Raw genomic sequence first — 18,854 nt, 5'->3', positions numbered from 1 at the left:
CTTGGCCAAACCGGGATATTTCCCTTGCTCAACCTGGGATATTTGGACCTTGCAGAAACAACCTTTCTCCCAAGTTCTGAGGGAGAAATTAGTAGAAATTGACACAACCTTAAATATGAGTACTGGTACTTTTTTAAACAAATGAACAGAAAAAACACTGAGTAGAAGAATACAATCATGATCTGACCTGTCACCTTGAAACAGTTAAGAATGGTATAGTGGTTAAGAGCAGGTGGACTCTAACCTGGGGAACCTGGTTTGATTCCCTACTCCTCCATGTGAGCAGTGGAGTCTTATCTGATGAACCAGATTTGTTTCCCCATTCCTACACATTCCTGCTGGGGGACCTTAGCCTAGTCACAGTTCTTCAGAAATCTCTCAGCCCCAACCTACCTCACAAGGTGTCTGTTGTAGGGAGAGGAAGGGAATGGAGTTTGTAAGCTCCTTTGAGTCTCCTTACAGGAGAGAAAGGGGGTTATACATTCAAACTTTTCTTCTTCTTTGAAAACAGATACAGATTTCATAATTCTCTCCCTGTGAAGATGCACCAAGGATGTATTTTACTGAGCCTGTTCTAATTTCATTCATTGAAAAAAGTGCTTGGTTACCGCAACTTGTGGCCAGCTGCTGTCGAATTAGTAATGTCACATTCGTAAAGGGGACCCGTGTTATTAGCAGCTTTGCAAAGTGCCTCTTGAAACTGGAATTGATAAATAGTCCTTGTGTAATATCTAGAAAGAAAATTTGAAAAGAAAATAAACCTCTGTAACCAAGTACCGCCTTCTCAGAAAAGGGTTTGCTTTTCTGGAAACAAAGTTAGAATACTAATCATATCAAGTTTCTTCACTATCACTTTGTTACCAACACAAAATATTTCTATAATCATAAGTAAGTCAGTTTGTCAGATCCTGATGCATCGTTTTGCTGTCAACATTCAAAATACAAGTGATTTAAGTCAAATACTACAGTTCCACAACTTACAGGTCCCAATATTGAATTCTGGTTTCCATTGTCAGGATTATCATTCTCTTCCAAAATCTACTTATGTGCCAAACTTCCATACATGAGCATTATCTATTTTCATAAGGATACAGATGGCTTGATGCAAAAAACCCAAAATGGTATTATGCAGATACTGCGCCATTTTAATGTGTTTAAAAATTAAATCACTGGGGGGGGGCAGTGGCGTTCCTGCCTAGGGACAGGGGGTACCCTATGTCCCCGGGCGCCCCCCATTTGGTCACATGGGGGGGCGCCAACATTTCAGGGTCGTTTGTGTGTTTTAAAACGTTTTAAGCGTTTTTTCACATTCCGGCCTGCAGGGGGCGCATTTTTAAGGCTAGCGGCACCAAAATTTCAGGGTACCATCCAGAGACTGTCCTGATGATACCACCCAAATTTGGTGACGTTTGGTTCATGGGAAGCAAAGTTATTGACCCCCAAAGGGGGTGCCCCCATCCCCATTGTTTTCAATGGGAGCTAACCTGAAATGGGGGCTACCCATTTGAGGGACCATAACTTTAGTCCCCCTGAACACAAATTCACCAAACTTGGGTGGTATCATAAGAATAGTTAACAGATGATACCCTGAAGATTTGGTGTCACTAGCTTTAAAAATACACCCTTTCCAGGCACCCCAAGAAATTTGCCCAAGATTCTTTGTTTTGTAGTGACTTTGCTCCATTGTAGCCAATGGGGAATTTCTGAGTGTGCAGGCAGGCTGCACATTTTTGAAGATAGAGGCACCAGACTTTCAGGGTGGCTCCAGGAGGGCCTCCTGGTAATAGCATCCAGGTTTGGAGACCTATGCTTCTGGGGGTTCAATTTTATGGGGCCCCAAAAGGCTTATTTTGTTTCCCCATTCCTGCACATGAAAGCCTGTGGGCTGAGTTCTCTCAGAACTCTCTCAACTCCCCCCCCCACACTCCAGAAGCAAAGCTCACCAAGCTCGGATGCTGTTACTCAAGGCCTTTTGGAGCCACCTTGAAAGTCTGGTGCCTCTATCTTCAAAAATGTGCAGCCTGCCTCAGAAATTCCTCATTAGCTACAATGGAGCAAAGTCACTGCAAAACAAAGAATCTTGGGCACATTTCTTGGGGTGCCTGGAAAGGGTGTATTTTTAAAGCTAGTGACACCAAAATTTCAGGGTATCATCTGTTAACTATTCTTATGATGCCACCCAAGTTTGGTGAATTTGTGTTCAGGGGGACCAAAGTTATGGTCCCTCAAATGGGTAGCCCCCATCTCAGGTTAGCTCCCATTGAAAACAATGGGGATGGGGGCATTCCATTTGGACATCCATAACTTTTCTGCCCCTGAACCAAACATCGCCAAACTCAGGTAGTATCATCAAAGCAGTCTCTGGATGATGCCCTGAAATCTTCGTGCCGCTAGCTTTAAAAATGTGCTCCCTGAAGGCCGAAAAAACACCAAAAATACCCCCCCCCCAACCCAAATACCTTGCATTCGCATTTGTTCATATTTGACTGCTTGGGACATATAATCGGACAATTTTTGTCCGAATGCGCCCAAATTTGCCCAGATTCCAACCAAATCAGCGATTTGTGTCATCTGAATCTCCAACCCTCAAAAGTGATGGTGTTTCAGGGTGGGAGAATCCACCCCAAACAGCATCACTTTCTAATTTTGTTTTAACCGGGGACCCCAGATTCTCCCTTTTAAGGTAGATTTAAAAGAAGAATCTGGAGCTCCCTAGTTTAAACACCATTAGAAAAGTGATACTGTTTGGGGGGTGGATTCCACTGGAGGTGTTTTGTGAGAGATGATGCTGACATTTGTTTGGTAAATGTTCTGCTGGGGGTGATTTGTGAGAGATTTACATGCTTAATACCCACTTGCACTGGCTTGGAGTTGTTTCTCAGGCTAACAACCTACCTCATAGGGTTGTTGTGATTAGGAAATTAGGAAAAGAGTTGGTGGGGAGAGAGCCATGTATGTTTTGATGGGAGTGGGAGGTGTTTTGTGAGCTGGTACCAAAAATCATTGTTTGGTCATGGTGGGAGAGGGTGGCCGCCCATACGCCGGGTGCTGGGGAGGGCACCAAACTCAGGTTTTGTCCCCGGGCACCAGTTTGCCTAGGTTTGCCCCTGGGGGGGGGGGGTGTTATTATTTGTATCAAACTATCTGTATGCTCCCTGTAATTTAACTCTTTTGTGCCAAACCAGATTCATTGCTTCAGTTAAACAAGCATGCATTGGATTATTAATGCATGACTACAGAATCCAAACTACATGACTATTATGAATGACTCATACAAACCCCAGTGTGCATGTTAGCTAAAGCAAATCATAACAGAATTGAAGAAATGGAAGTGTAAGTAAAAATCAAATGGGCAGTGGAAAAATACTGCTGAACACAGGATTCTGCTTTCAGATTTTATGTTTCTCTAGCAATAAATATATAATTACAATGTAATAATAAATGCAAACTGTTTCAGTTAGTGGACTGTATTTGCACTGAAATGGGAAAAACTGCCTTTAACAAGATAGCACAGAGAGAAGAGAAAAAAAATAGGGACCGTTGACCCACCTTATGAAAGAGTAGTCATTGGCTACGTGAAAGAGAGTTGCAGGATCACAGTATGCCTCATTATGAGGCAATGGCTCAACAACACCCACCATATCTCGCCTGTAGAGAAGGGAAAGGTCAGAATTTCCATTCGCTCTTCAGAAGGAAACTGAAATTGCTCAGGTCCTTGAGATCTGTCTATATAAATATCTGTAGACCAGATACGATTTCCAGGTTGCTTTCCCAAAATGTTTCAAATAAACATGTATTTTTACAAATATCTACATATTTAAAACTTGACTATGGTACAACAAAAACAAAAGACTTTAAAGACTTATTGTGGCATAATCTTTTATCGACTATAGCCCACCATTCCAGATGTATGAACTGTATCCCAGTTGGCACTTATATCAGTTGATAGTTATTGGCAGAGGAAAAGAATTAAGTACTGATGAGGTAAATGGCGCTGATTAAAATGGTATCAATTCTTCCAGTACATTGGGGGTTTAATACCCAGTAATTCATCAGGCTCTTCTCTTCTCTATTTCCTTTACTTACTTCATTGCCCACCATGTTCTCATCCATTGTTCTTTTGGGATCGTACCATTAAACACCATCCACCGCCATTTCTCTAGCATGTATGTAAAAGGCATAGTTCCGACAATAGTGAGGGCTTGTTTGAGCAGGAAATTGATCTTAGTTTCTGTAAAAAAAAAAAAACCAAAATGAAATGGCAGAGTGATTTTTTTGTTGTTGTACAATCCTCAGGACTTTCATTGTTGTTTGCAATTTTGGCCCTACAACAAAAAATTGGTGAAGTTCAGATTCTTCCTGCCCTTTTCCACACAATCTCTATGCAGACCATCATCGGTTCCTGAAGTGTTCAAAATGTTAATATATTGTCCTCCAACAGTTTAGGTAGTCTGAACAGAGATAGGAATTTTAGGGCTAAAGGTCTTAGAAATCTTATAGTGCGATGGTAATGAGAGGCAAGGGGCTCCCTGGCATATTTCTCAGTGCTGCTCTCGGGTGCTGGTCTTCAGTGCTGCTTTTCAGTGGCTGGCTGTTGGCACAACTGAAATGCAGATCCCTGCACCTGGCATGACTGAGGGAAGTCCATATAATGTGGTTAGAGCCAATCAGCCATCTAAATCTTTTCAACTAGGGAATGCCCTCTAACAGAGGCTCAAAATTGCATCATAGCCCGTAGATGCCAACTGTACACAAAATCAGTGACCATGGGCCTTTCCCCACTTACCTTAAGCCCCACGCTACTTGAGGAGAGTAGCGCGGGGTCCCCCGGCACTCCCCACGAGAGGGGCGGCGACAGCGCAGCCGCCCTGACGCTGCCACTGTCGCGCCCCCTCAGCGCGCGGCATCCCTGGCGCTCTTGCAAAGGGGATGCCGTGCGCTGAGAGCAGCGCGCGGCAAAGGGGGGATCATGGTGAGTGGGGAAACGCCCTATGTCCATGAGGCCCCAAATAACTCAGGATGCTAACTACAGGCATGACCAATCATCTCCCTCCCCTGGGGAAGTAAAATCCTCTCACCAGTACCTAACTGCACCTCCCCCCGCAGTCTAACAAAAGCCTCAGCCAGGATCCCACACAACTCAGGAAGTAAGGCTGCTGGCATGGGACTCTGACAACTCCCTGCTGTTCAGACCTAGAGTGTGTGGTGAGGCACTTTGGTGGCAGGAAAAGCACAGTAAGCACATTTAGCCTAATTGGGTGCACACTTTGAGCTAGTACCCAACAGGGAGGTAAAGGCCACTCTCTGTCGATGATCTTTCCCATTTCAGAACCCTAATAAGTACCCAATCGTAGGAGACAGTAGTCACAAAGGAGGCTGCACGCTGACAGATAAGCAGGGGCCAGTCCTACAAACCCTCTTCTTCATTCCTTTAGCTTGTGGGTAGGAGCTGCTCCAGCAGTGCCTCTTTCCACACCCAAACCCAGCAGTGTGGCAATTGATCAGGGGTAGCAGCAACAGGAGACTCCTGGCATTATGGCCCCTCACACTCAAGGGAAATTGATTTATGAGGAATGCTCCTGGAGTGGTGACAGAGGAGTGGCCCAATTGTTTAGGTTGTCCCCTCTTGGGCAGGGCACTTTGTTGTAGTGGAATGGAGCTCCTCCATTTTAGGTGGAGCGGGCTCCACTCATTCCCTTGCAGGAGCACAGCTCTTTGTGGCAGCTATCGAAATTGATAGTTCATTAGGACTTGCTGTGTACTGCATCACATGACAGGTGAGCGTAGTTTAGATGGTTTCAGTAACACATCTGATCTAACAGGAGGGGCTTTGTGAACTACAAAAATATTCCTGAAATGTTGTCTAACCCTAATTACTGTGTTTCATTTGTTTGGAGGTGAAGTAAATGGTAAGCCCCCAGAGAAATAAGCTGCTGTCTTGTGGCTGCAAAATACAAGACTAGTCACTGGGGGGGGGGGGGGTCTTGCTCTATGGGCCAAGTGGTTCCCAGCAACCTCATGGCCATTTGTGCATGCTCAGCAAGCAGAAAAATCACAGAAAGTCATGAAAAGTAGAACAAAAATGATAGTGCTGTGGCTATTGCATGTGTCGGGCTTCCCATGGGCCGCTTCTGCAAAAAATGATGACCATAATAAAAATACTGTTATTGTGGGTGGAATATTAGGTTCCAGGCAGCTCCTGTTTATACTAGGGCCCAGGACCCTCAGAGGTAGGACTGCCCAACCTTGAAGAGCTTGGTACATAGAACTGCACCATGGAGGAATCACTCATCTGTACAGATGTGTGGTTCCTTCCATAACCCTGGTCTCTGTGTGTTTCAATCCATTGCTATAGTATATTCCTGCCTCCCCTTCAAGCTTTATTTTGCACTGATCTTTTCACTGCAAAAGGTCTTCAGATTGGCATCTCCTCCATATCACCTTGTGCTGCTTCTTAGTTCTAGCAATAGCCAATATCATTAACAATTGTCAGAGGATGCTAGACTTTAGATTTTAGAGGGGAAACTTGAGAAATACTTGAGAATAACAGGAGATTTGGGGAGTAAAGAGTCAGCAGGGTGTAGTGGTCAGTGTGTCAAACTAGATTCTGGGAGGCTCAGGTTCAAATCCTCACTCTGCCATGGAAGTCTGAACCAGTCACAATACTCTCAACTTAATCTATTTCACAGGATTGTTGTGACAATAAAATGGAGAACAGAACAATGTGAGCTTCTTTGGGTCTTCACTGGGGAAAAGGTGGGGTATAAATGAAGTCAATAAATACTAAGATAATCTCCTGAACTTTTCCTTGCTAATTAAATCTGGAGAAATTTGCATATTAAAACAGGATTTAAAAAAAAAAAGTTTTCAGATTATGTACAGATATGTTGTGTAAGGCATGATTTTAGAACAGGCATTCTTTCCAGTGTGACTGAGAAGGAAAATACCTATTTTCAAGGGAAGCTACATTCATGGCTTCTGTAGCATAAAGGTCATTATTTTTTTTAAAATGTTCAGTCAATGAAGGATGACATTTCAATCGACCTATTTGACTTAAGGCAGCTGCCTTAGATTCAAGCATTAGGACTCAGAAATGGTATTCCAGACTTCTGTTGTATGTTTTAAGTCATTGACCTTTCCATATTTCTCACCATCATCTTCCTGGAAGTGAGGATCCATAAGACCAAGGGATTTCAAATGCTTTGGAGTGGCTGCTGAAAGTGACATGATCTCTCCTATGGCTTCATGGAATCCTTCATTGGCACCACTTCTTAGCAGATAAGGAAGATGGGCATAGGCCATATCATATTCAATGTGCCCCATTTCGTGGTGTGCTGTCAGGTAATCATTCATAGTCACTTTAGTGCACATCTTGATCCTACAGTCAAATGCAATTGAGCAAATACTGTTGGTACAGCTTGAGTTATGACTACATATGCTGTGAATTTGAACATGAATGGGACTCACCCATGGAACTGACCTTGCTCCACTCCTGTAATCAGTTGTGAGATAGACTATTTCTCTGAGACCCAGGATTGGATTTTAAAAATTGTGAGCAGAACTCTGCTTATGGAATGGATCTGTAGCATCTTCCTCTACTCTGCACTACCAAACAAGCTGTTCCCAAGTGATCCTTGGGAATCATGCTAATGCAAAGCAGGGGAATTCTGCTCGAGTAAGAAATCTATGTAAATCATTTACAAACCCACACACACACACTTTGGATGTAAGGAGAAATGCCTTCCCCTTGTTGCACAAACCCACAGTGATCTTAATGTAAGAAACTTGATGGCTAAATATACAATTGAACCCAGGACTTCAATTAAAAAAACATAATTCTCTCAACAAAACTCTTCATATGCCCATACACACAAACACACACACACATATGCACTGAAGAAAAAAGTTTGGACTATTTCTCTATGGGCGTTCCATTCCCATTAAAAGTATTTGTTTTCATTCATCTGGAGTGGCTAACAAATATTTTATGGGAATAAGTAGAAACAATCATAATCTTTTCAGTACCTGTAGTCTCCTTTTCCCAAATCCCAGGCTGTGGGATGACAGACAACTTTCCTGCCATCATTAGGTTCTTCAAGCATAGAATTCTTCCAGAAACCCTCTGTCATGTTGTAGAGGTGAATTGAGACAAAAAAATTCTCTGCAGCTTTAAATATAGTTGTTACATTCCAGTTCTGAAAAAGACAGTATTTTCATATTCAATAGTCATAGATCCTTAAAACTGTATAATATTGAGCTTCCTATACTTTTGTTATTTTTAGTTTTAACTTTGTTTCTAAAGTCCAGCTGGCTTCAGTTAATCTCCTCTCTGAAGCCATTTTTTCTTGCTGAGGTAATCTGTTGAATTAAGACACTATATGAGTTTTGCCTTTGAAAGTTAAAATTGAGGGGTAATATTTTAATTAAAACAGATAATGTGAAATTGTTAGTTACAATAAGGGGTGCTACAGAAAAGTAAAAATATGATTGGAAGACATTTTCTACATGTAGCTGGCTAAGCTGATTTATTTTAAATGAAAGATTTATTCTGTTGACACCTGTACTCGTGTTCATGACATACCTTCTCAACCATTGCCATAGACACATCAATATTTGGTTTGTTTGGATAGGGAATCATTAAAGGATATAAATTTGTCCAAAATCTACCCCACATGTCACCTTCAAAAGAAAAAAGTAGAATAATAATTATATGCAAAACACATAATATTAGCTATTTTCATACAACTGCCTAAGTTGCTGGAAGTTGTTTGAACAGCAGTCCAAGCAGTCTTATTTCCCCCCCCCCCAAAAAAAAAACCAAACCCAAGCATCCAAGGGCCCAATTACACTTGGAACAGTGATAGGAAGCAAACAGGACTTAGCATTTCCCCTAACAAATATTTACTCCAATGAAGCAAACATTGCCTGTAGTTTTGCCTCAACAATGCAAATCACAGATACCTAGAGCCATTTCAGAATGGAGAAATAATGCTGGATGGAAAGTTGAAACCTTCTTCCCCTCAGTCAGAAGTGGATGCTAGTCAGAGTTGTCTTAATGTGTGGGCACAGTGGGCAGTTGCCCAGGGGCCCCCTGAAGGTGGGGACCCCATGATAATCTATGTATGTTGTAACTTGCTATAAATACATACATACATACATACATACATACATACATACATACATACATACATACTATAAAAGTTTATTGTTGGAAAATGCATATTTAGCATGTGATTTACTAACGATAATGGTCAATATTAATGTTCATTTTTATGATAACAAGTAGACATGGGTATTTGCCTCTGATTTAGTATCATGGTCACCTCTACATGCATGTATATGTATGTATTTCATGTACTACGTAACATAAAAGTGTCCATCTTAATGTTTTTCACAGCTCATGTTATATTGGTCAAATGTATGTGTTGATTAATCTTTGCTGTACAGCATATGTTTTAATGTTTAAACACAGATTTTATTAGAAGTACCAATAAATATATGTTTAATTTCATTGACCATTTACATTGTTACAGTTATGTAGGTAGGGGCTCCAGTTTACTGCTTTGCCCGGGGGTCTGTAATGTTGTTGAGATAGCCCTGTTGCTAGTGTTTTGCTTTTTAGAGAAAAAATTCAGGGAACTTCATTGAAAAGTTTTTCAGCAAAAGCCTATTTCCAAATTGAAGCTGCCCCGAATTAATTTTTTTTTGTAGATGGAATTTATCTTAGGACCCCCCCCCCCCCGCCGTGTGTTTCATATTACTTTTGCAAATCCCCTAATTATTCCAGGTTTAAACTGATATATGGTACAGACTGTAAAAAGGCCTCCTGGGTCAGGTCAATTATCTACCTACTCCACCATCCTCTCTCCAACAGTGGCCAAACAGGTCCCTGTGAAGGCCTGAAAGCAGGGCCACAACAAAGACTCCTCTGCTGTTGCCCTCCTGTGCTCAGTATTCAGAGGTATAAATATTCTGAACATGACAGTTCAATTTTTAATTTTAAGTTTATTTGAAGTCTGCCTTTCTCACTGAGACTTATGAAAAGCTGATTACAAAATGTGATATATGACTAGGATTGCAAAATTTTGAAACATGACATACTGAACAATGCAGAACATGGTATTACATAAGTAGAAGCACAATGTATTTTCCTGGAGAAATCTATTATGATGTAATCCTAGCTTGCCCCCCTGAACAAATCTGTTCTACATAATTTGCCTGGGAGTCTTCCTGATCTCTTCTGGCAGGCTGTTCCATAGAATGGGGGCCACTACAGAGAAGACAGATATGTGGGCAGCTGTTGATATTCCATATTTGTAGACTGTCACCTGTGGAAGGCTCTGCACATATGAGCAAAGCTGTGGCAAAACACAGATGGAAAAGTGATCCTGCGCATAGGGAGAATCAAGGCCATGAAGGGCTTTGTATGTAGAAGTCAATACCTTGAACTGAAGATGGTAACCGGTAGGCAGCCAATGGAATGACTGCAGAATGGAGGTCATATATATCCTCCCCTAGCACAGTGGTGGCGAACCTTTGGCACTTCAGATGTTATGGACTACAATTCCCATCAGTCCCTGCCAGCATGGCCAATTGGTCATGCTGGCAGGGGCTGATGGGAATTGTAGTCCATAACATCTGGAGTGCCAAAGGTTCGCCACCATGGCCCTAGCACCTAATAGCAACCAAGATGCAGCATTCTGCACCAGCTGGAGTCTCCAAGTTGATTTTGAGGGGAGAACTACATAGTTGATTTTGAGGGGAGACTGCGTAACAGTAGTCTAGTCTTGATGCTACCATGGCATGGATCCAGTATCCTGGTCAGACTGAATAAGTTTAGACAGGGTGCCATCTTCTGGGCTAAGTTGGTAAATAATTATTTTTGCAGCTTTATTCATTTGTTTCTTCAGTAATAATGCAGGATCCAGTTTAACTCACATGTTTCATTTAGTTCACAAATGTTAGTGGAACTCCACAGAAAGTGGGAAGCACAATATGATTCAATACTTCAGGCTTTCCAACCAGCATTACCTCTATCTTGTCAATGTAGCTGTCCTGGGTGATAGTTACTGACGGCCTCCACCATTCACAAACCTACTGGTTCACCTGCCTATCTTATTCAGAGGCCCTGTTTTGAGTGACCTTTCCATCTAAGGAATGTCATCTCAGTCATGACACAGAAACTCTGGAAATTCCTCCCTGGAGAGATTAATCTGTCTCCTTTCTTTCATTGACTTCTGCCAGCAGATTAAGACTTTGTGTTTTTGGCATTCCTTCTTTGACTCTTATAATCCCTCCTTTCTGTTTGCATATTTGCGTTTATGTGTTTTTATTTAACTGTTTTAAATAATCTATATGTATTTCTATTTTAAAAGCTGTCTGAAATGCTCTGATGTTTGCTTCATTGGGAAGTCTGTACTGGATGGTAAGGAAGCATAGAAATATTTTAACTGAATACATAAATAAAAATATATGAATATGTCTAGTCCACTTTTATCACTACATCTGTCAGTTCCACAAATTGATTGTGTGTTATGTAAAAATAACTTCTTTTGCCAACAAAATAACAGCAATCATAGAATCATAGAAACACAGAGTTGGAGGGGACCTCCATGGCCACCTAGTCCAATTCCCTGTGTAATGCAGGAACTTCACAACTTTCTGTCAGGAAGTTCTTCCTAAAGGTTAGCTGAAAACTCTTTAGATTTAATTTCAACTTGTTGGTTCTGGTCTGACCTTCTTGGACAACAGAAAACAATTCCACACCATCCTCAGTAAGACAGCCCTTCCAGTACTTGAAGATAGCTATCCTATCACCTCTCAGTGATGTCCTCTCCAATCTAAATATGTTGAGCTCCTTCAACCCTTTCTCATAAAACTTGATCTCCAGTCCTCTCACCAATCTCACTGCCCTCTTCTGGACACATTCCAGCTTGTCTATATCCTTCTAAAATTGTGGTGCCCAAGACTGAACAAAATGCTCCACGTGAAGTCTAACCAGAGCTCAGCATTACTACCAGTTTGTGAGATCTGGATACTATACTTCTTTTGAGAAGCCCAAAATCACATTTGCCTTTAATCTTATTATATATAAACAACTTGATGCTGCTCATAAACCATCCTCTTTCTTTTAGCACAACACATAACAGCCATGGGTGACACTCGTATTTTCATACCCAGCAAATGAGCAGGAAGACATCCTTTTGAGTTAATGCGATGTGGGCCATATGTTTTCTGCAGATTACTTCTCACATAAGCATGAAGCTGCTCATACAATGGTTTTATCTGGAGAGGGTTAGAGATGAGAAATAAATCAATTCCATCTTTGGAAATCTCGGGTCTCAAAGTCATTTATGTTACATCAGTAGCCTGTCATTTCTAACATCTACATCATGAAGTCAGTTAGGTTCACATATAGGTCACCTCAGTGAGCTTCAAGGCTGAGTGGGGATTTAAGCCCAGGCCCAAATCTAGCCCCAGTCTGTCTGCCAACTAGATTTGCTAGAAATATGCTCAAAATATGTGTTCAGTAGACATTAATTATGCAGCTGGATCACTCCAAATGCCCATCTAGGCCACTATGTAACACTGGCCAGGCAGAAGCTTTCTGGATATTTGAAAACACGGTGTGAAGACAACATCCCCATTCTCTGAAGTTAGAAGCGACTGTGTCTGAAACTGGAGTCATCATGGCTAATAGTTGTCTGAGGATAAACCATTTTGGGGATATTACTAGAGTGATGTTATGGTATATGAAAAAAAGAGGGTTCATCTCCTAGGTTGCAGATAGCTGGGTCAGCAACACAGCTGGAGCCAGAAAGTCTGGAGCAATTTGTGATAGTCGACCTTTAATGTGATTGGTGCAAGAGACTGTGACACTGTTCCTATGGAACACTGTTGCTGGGCAAAGTGTTAGCTTGAACATTATAAAGGCAGTGCATATAACTCTGTATGTATCTTTAGGCTTCTTATTATCTTAGGGCTTAGTCCTGTGTAGCTTAAGAACTTTGTATATAGTGTTTGTATGCTGCAACTATCAAGTAAAGCCTTCCTGTGGAAAGATCAACTTGTGTGAAGTGTCTTTTTCCAAGAAGGTGGAGAGGCTGCTGAGTGTATGCAGTTGGACTACTAGACCTCCTTGTCTACTATGGATAGCTCCGCTCTACTCTGCTGCTAAGTGAAAAGTCGGTTGCCTGATAACATTTACAACTTTCTGAAGAGAAATATTTAATGTTCATTCTGCCAGTACTCAATGATTACCCTAAAACAACCTCAGTAGGAAGCACGGTTGCCAACTATAGGATGGGAAATCCCTGGAAATTTTGGGGATGGAGCCAGAGGATTGAAGGGTTTAAATACTTGGCATTTAATGCAATAGAGTTCACCTTCAAAAGCAGCCATTTTCTGCAGGTGAACTCTCCAGGTGAACTCTGCCATCTGGAAGTGGGGGCATCTCCAGTCATCACCTGGAGGCTGACAGCCCTACTAGTTAGGTAAAAGGCTGCAGAAGAAATTAGGAGAATGACAATCTTCTGTACAGGAATGTTACTCCAGGTGGAAGTGAATGTGTCTGTTATACATATAAAAAAGGGGAAGCAAGGCTTTAGGGAGTATCTTTCCTGCAATGTTACAAATTCTAGGAGAACAGCCTGGGTGAAGAGGACTCTTATCCTGCCTTGCATTTAATGCAGCTGATAGGGAATGTAACACTGCTTTAAGACTCACCTGGACAGAGTTAACACAAAATTCACAGTCTTTATCGCTATTATATCTCATGAATTCAGCATGAATTCAAAGAGATATACCCTGTTTCCCCTAATATAAGACATCCCCGAAAAATAAGACATAGTAGAGGTTTTGCTGAAGTGCGAAATATAAGGCATCCCCCGAAAGTAAGACATAGCAAAGTTTTTGTTTGGAAGCATGCCCGACAAACAGAACACAGGAAAAATAAGACATCCCCTGAAAATAAGACATAGCACATCTTTGCGAGCAAAAATTAATATAAGACACTGTCTTATATTCGGGGAAACACGGTATGTACACCTAAGAGAAGAGTTTAAATTTCTATTTCATTTTTCATGTTATTCTTATTGTTATAAGGAGCAGCAGTGGCGTAGTGGCTAAGAGCAGTGGCTAAGAGCAGGTGCACTCTGATCTGGAGGAACCGGGTTTGATTCCCAGGTCTGCCGCTTAAGTTGTGGAGGCTTATCTGGGGAATTCCGATTAGCCTGTATACTCCCACACATGACAGCTGGGTGACCTTGGGCTAGTCACAGCTTCTCGGAGCTCTCTCTGCCCCACCTACCTCACAGGGTGTTTGTTGTGAGGTGGGAAGGGCAAGGAGATTGTAAACCCCTTTGAGTCTCTGGCAGGAGAGAAAGGGGGGATATAAATCCAAACTCTTCTCTTCTTCTTATACAATTTTACTCTTTATCTGTTTTGTTCTTTATCTGGCTTTAATAACAAGCAAAGTTAAATTTTCCTTTTCAGGAAATTGGGGTCTTTTAATGGTTAGTCTGTTGTCAGGCTAATTGGCCCACGATGCCAGAGAAACAAGGAACGTGCCCAGAAAAAGTCTAGAATTGTTAAAGTCTTTAAGAAAGTTGTCTTTGCCCCAAAGGAGTTCAATTAGATTATCTGTCTATAAAAGTCTGCAGTGGTGGCAAGTTGTAAAAGGTTTTATTTCTGTTGGGAATGACAGAACATGATTGAAGTGGTGACTTCCTTATTATGGTCTAATAATTTGAGACCTGAGATAGAACTTGGAGGGAAGTCAGTTCAAAGTGCAGATTTTTATCCATTTAATTACACTGACTCTTAGATCTTCCAGAAGGCTACAGTATTGTAAGCATGCTAACTACAAACCCTCATCTGATTTCACTCAATAGGATTTACCTGCAAGTAAATAGGTATAGGATCAAATTCATTTTCCCTCTGGACAACAATAGCCTAATTAAGTTGGTGATTTATTGCAATGTTCAGATCTTTCTTATGCATGATAATGTTCTAGATCAGACCTGGGCATTATACGGCCCGGGGGCCACATCCGGCCCGCCGGATGACCCTGACTGGCCCCCCTGCCGTGCTGGGGAGCGAGGCGTCTTTGAAAGCCCTGCAGAAGCCGGTTGCCCCTGCCTTTTGGCCCGGCCCTCCACAATATTTTCTGTTTCTTATGCGGCCCCATGGAAAAAATAATTGCCCACCCCTGTTCTAGATGATGTGGTAAAATATGGACCAGACTCCAACACACTCTCTAAAGAAGGTTTGGATTCTGTAGTTCTGACAAGAATCCAAAGTTGTTAATTTTCACTTGAGTTCTGATATGAGAATAATAATAATTTTCAAAAATAATAGCACTAAAGCGATGAAACTGGTTACCCTGGCCAGTTTCCCCTAAATAAATGAATAGCATTGGCAGGGTACCTCCTCCCGTGCAGACTTTTGTCCATGCTGCCTGACCTGATAGTCACTTTCAGCACATTATAGGAGTGAATGAATTTTGACATATCTTGGTGAGCTGCATGTGCAGGGAAGTATAAGCAAGGTAGGCATCACTGCTGGCCAAGTCTGGAGCCAGGAATTTCTCTGAATAATCGCAGCTATGGTAAGGCTGCCAAGTGCAACATACCCTTTAAAATGTTGGCATATCTTAATATATTATGACATAGGCCAGCTATTTAAATAAACTAATTAAACCCATTATGGGGTCTAATGTTAGGAAGTAATATTCTTTTTCTTTTTTTCTTTATTGAATTTTTTGATATAACATTGTAATAATTCATATGTAAACACAGTAAAACAACTGTGCAAGATATAAATTAATATTTCTCGAGTATATATCATTAGTCCTAATATTAAACTAAAGACAACTTAGAAAACAGGACCAAATATTCAATTAAAATTGTGTCTCAACTTATATTACCATTCCACATTTTTCTCATTACTTTACCTCAGCATACTAAAAGAGTAAATAAAGTTCTTTATAGTATCATTCTCAACAAATTATCTCATTTTTATAAACAATATTAACATTATCATATTATTGAATATTACAATCAATCTCCTTATAACAGTTCACTTGAAAGCAATAACTGGAATTTAGATTCCCATATTTTCTCGAATGTACCTTTGCTGTTCCCAATTTTTATTGTAAGTATCCATGGGCAAATTCCTTATCTGATGTGCCATTTTGTCTAAATTATAAAATTGTTGTACCTTTTCAATCCAGTCATCTTTTGTTGGAACTTTTTCCATTTTCCACAGCCTCGCAAGTGCAATTCTGGCTGCTACTATCAAATGGTATAATAAGTGTATGTGTCATTGTATCTCCCCATTAGAGGAAAGAACTGATCCCAAAAGATATACAATGGATTGTAATGGAAAATCAATCCCTATAATTATTTTAACTTCAGCATGAATCATACTCCAGTATCTTTATACCAATGCATACCTCCACCATAAAAGGAAATCTGATCTTGTACTACTGGTCGCTGACTGTAAATAAAATGACTTACATAAATGGAAAAATGTTCCCTCCTCACATTTCCATTTCCAGCAAATCGAGGAATTATTTTTATCCATTTTTGTCAATACTGTTGGGGTTATATAGCCTTTACAGAATAATTTAAGATGACTTTCCCACAAGTCAGTGTTCAGAGAATACTTATAAACATATGTCCAGTATTTAGTCCAGATCTCTAGCAGTATTGTTTCTCCATAATCCTGTGCCCATTTAATCATATTGTCTTTCACAGTTTTTTCTGTTTTTTGTTCAAGGACTTAATAAATTTTATTAATTGTCTTTGTATTATCAATCATCAACATTCGATCGAATTCATTCCATGTGTTTGAAATTCCACATGTTTGAAAGTTGACTAAGTCCTTTTGCATAAAGCTGTGTAGTTTATTATAATTATCCAATCGGCAAATATTTCCCTCCCACTGTATTTGATCTCTCTTTAATTTTATTATTCCTCTGTCAATTTCCATCAGATCTCTGTCCCTTGGCCAATTTCTCCCTTTACTATTATCCTGTAGCTGAAGCGTCTTCATCCTTGAAAGCCATATAGGTATTTTCATATTAAAAATTCTTCTATATTTCATCCATTTTTTAAACAATTCCCTTCTGATGAAATGTTTGATGATTCCTCTTATGTTTGGCCGTGCTTGGCCACAAATAGTAATGCCAACCCATTTTCATCTTATAAACTTCTAGTGTTAACAGAAGTTTAATATGCCTAATAAAGGTTGTTGTATTGTGTTAACAGAGATTCTTCCTGTAATTGTATCCATCTTTTTACCCACATCAATGCCGCTGAGTCATGATAGGACTGAAGATCTGGAAGACTGTATCTACCTCTCTCTTTTTCACCTATTAGGTGCAAATATTTAACCCTCTTCATTTTACAACCCCCAATAAACTTGTTATCTGTTTAGACCAATCAGCAAATATTTTATTCAATGTTATGAATGGAATGCACTGAAACAAGTATACCATCTTCGGTAGCACCATCATCTTAAACAATGATAACCTACCATACATAGAAAAGTTCATGCATTCCCACTTGTCTAAGGTCATTTCCCCACTCACCATTTGTTGCAGGTTACTGGCAGCAAATAACCCGGGGTCCGGCTGCACTCCCCACTACACCAGCAGCAACAACGCAGCCACCCCGATTCTGCCGCTCTCCTACCCCCTCAACAATGCAGCCACCCCCTCAGCGCACGTCATTTAAGATCCTGGACAGAAGAGCACCTTCTGGAAAACCCCACACAGAGCGCAGGGCAGTGGGAAAGTCCGGGGGTGAATTCGGGGTTTGAGTTTCCCACCCCTGTTAGTGACGTGTAGCCTTTTGCCCAATAAGGAAGCAGTGGGCTGTGCGCACAGCCTTTTTTTTTTAATTTCGGGGAGAAGAGATCATTGTGTATTTGACCCTATGTTGCAACATAGGTTCATTTACATACCAATGAAAGGGAGCACTCACTGAAAGCCTAGTATTTACCCATATCTTTCACTAGAGTTGCTGTGGCTTACCTAGCTAATGCAGTGTTCTGTCTGCTTGTGCCACAATGTGAAAGCTCATGAGTTCTAGTCCTGCCAGGGATGACTAATTTTTTTAAAGAAAAAAATCTTCTATGAAAGAATTGGGGCTGATTTTTTACCAGGACAAGGTTTTTCTGTTTGGGCTGAAAGCAGCGGGATTCTGATGCACCGGTCAAACTGTTATTTAGGTTCACTCAAAACACAGCACAATGAATTCCCACTGTTCCTGTCCTCAGCGTTATCATGAAGCCACAAACGAACAACCAGGAAGTTTAGCAAATTTTCACGCCGCAACGTGCTGGCCAATCAAAAGCAAGCACCAAAAGCAGGGAAATCACATTGGGCAGCTTTGTGATGACGTGTGCATATGGGAACATTTCAACGTTGATTCCAGGAAGGAAATTTTTTAAAAAATAAAGGTTCAGCCTCCAAAATGGGACTCCAACCAATTGTAGCATAGACCTGCCCTGCCGATCGCTGCAGACAACGGAGCCGTGGGGAGTGCTGCTTCTAAAAAACTGCAGCAGAAAGGTGAGTTCCCCTAATGGACAAACTGCAGTGGGGAACATTAACCCACGCTCAAGAACACCCGGTTCTTACGAGCCCGGTCTGCCTCCACTTTAATTCTGAAGTGGGGAAATGACTTAAGTTCTTCCTGATGTCATTCCACGTTTTTATATAGTTATTTTTAAACAGTTTTCATTCTTGTAGTTAATGTGACTCCCAGATATTTAACTAATAGTCTGAATCAAGTTTCAGTACAGCAATATCATTACACCATCTGAGGCAACTGAAAACAATAAGCCTA

The 18,854-nt window shown here is 40.9% G+C and overlaps 1 protein-coding gene across 1 annotated transcript in view; it reads right to left on the bottom strand.

Annotated features, from left to right (window-relative positions):
- Positions 1–18,854, bottom strand: part of ACE2 (angiotensin converting enzyme 2) — a 46,478-nt gene that overhangs the window by 6,046 nt on the left and 21,578 nt on the right. The window contains exons 7-13 of the mRNA XM_048494094.1: positions 12,177–12,285; positions 8,582–8,679; positions 8,026–8,195; positions 7,152–7,378; positions 4,087–4,231; positions 3,550–3,648; positions 609–731 (exon numbers count right to left, since the gene is read on the bottom strand). Coding sequence (XP_048350051.1) covers positions 609–731; positions 3,550–3,648; positions 4,087–4,231; positions 7,152–7,378; positions 8,026–8,195; positions 8,582–8,679; positions 12,177–12,285 — 971 coding nt within the window. The remainder of the gene's footprint in view (positions 1–608; positions 732–3,549; positions 3,649–4,086; positions 4,232–7,151; positions 7,379–8,025; positions 8,196–8,581; positions 8,680–12,176; positions 12,286–18,854) is intronic.

Source organism: Sphaerodactylus townsendi, linkage group LG04 (assembly GCF_021028975.2).
Source record: "Sphaerodactylus townsendi isolate TG3544 linkage group LG04, MPM_Stown_v2.3, whole genome shotgun sequence".
Classification (NCBI taxonomy): Eukaryota; Metazoa; Chordata; class Lepidosauria; order Squamata; family Sphaerodactylidae; genus Sphaerodactylus; species Sphaerodactylus townsendi.
Note: the sequence above shows the minus strand (reverse complement) of the source record. Positions and strands in the feature narration are given on the sequence as shown.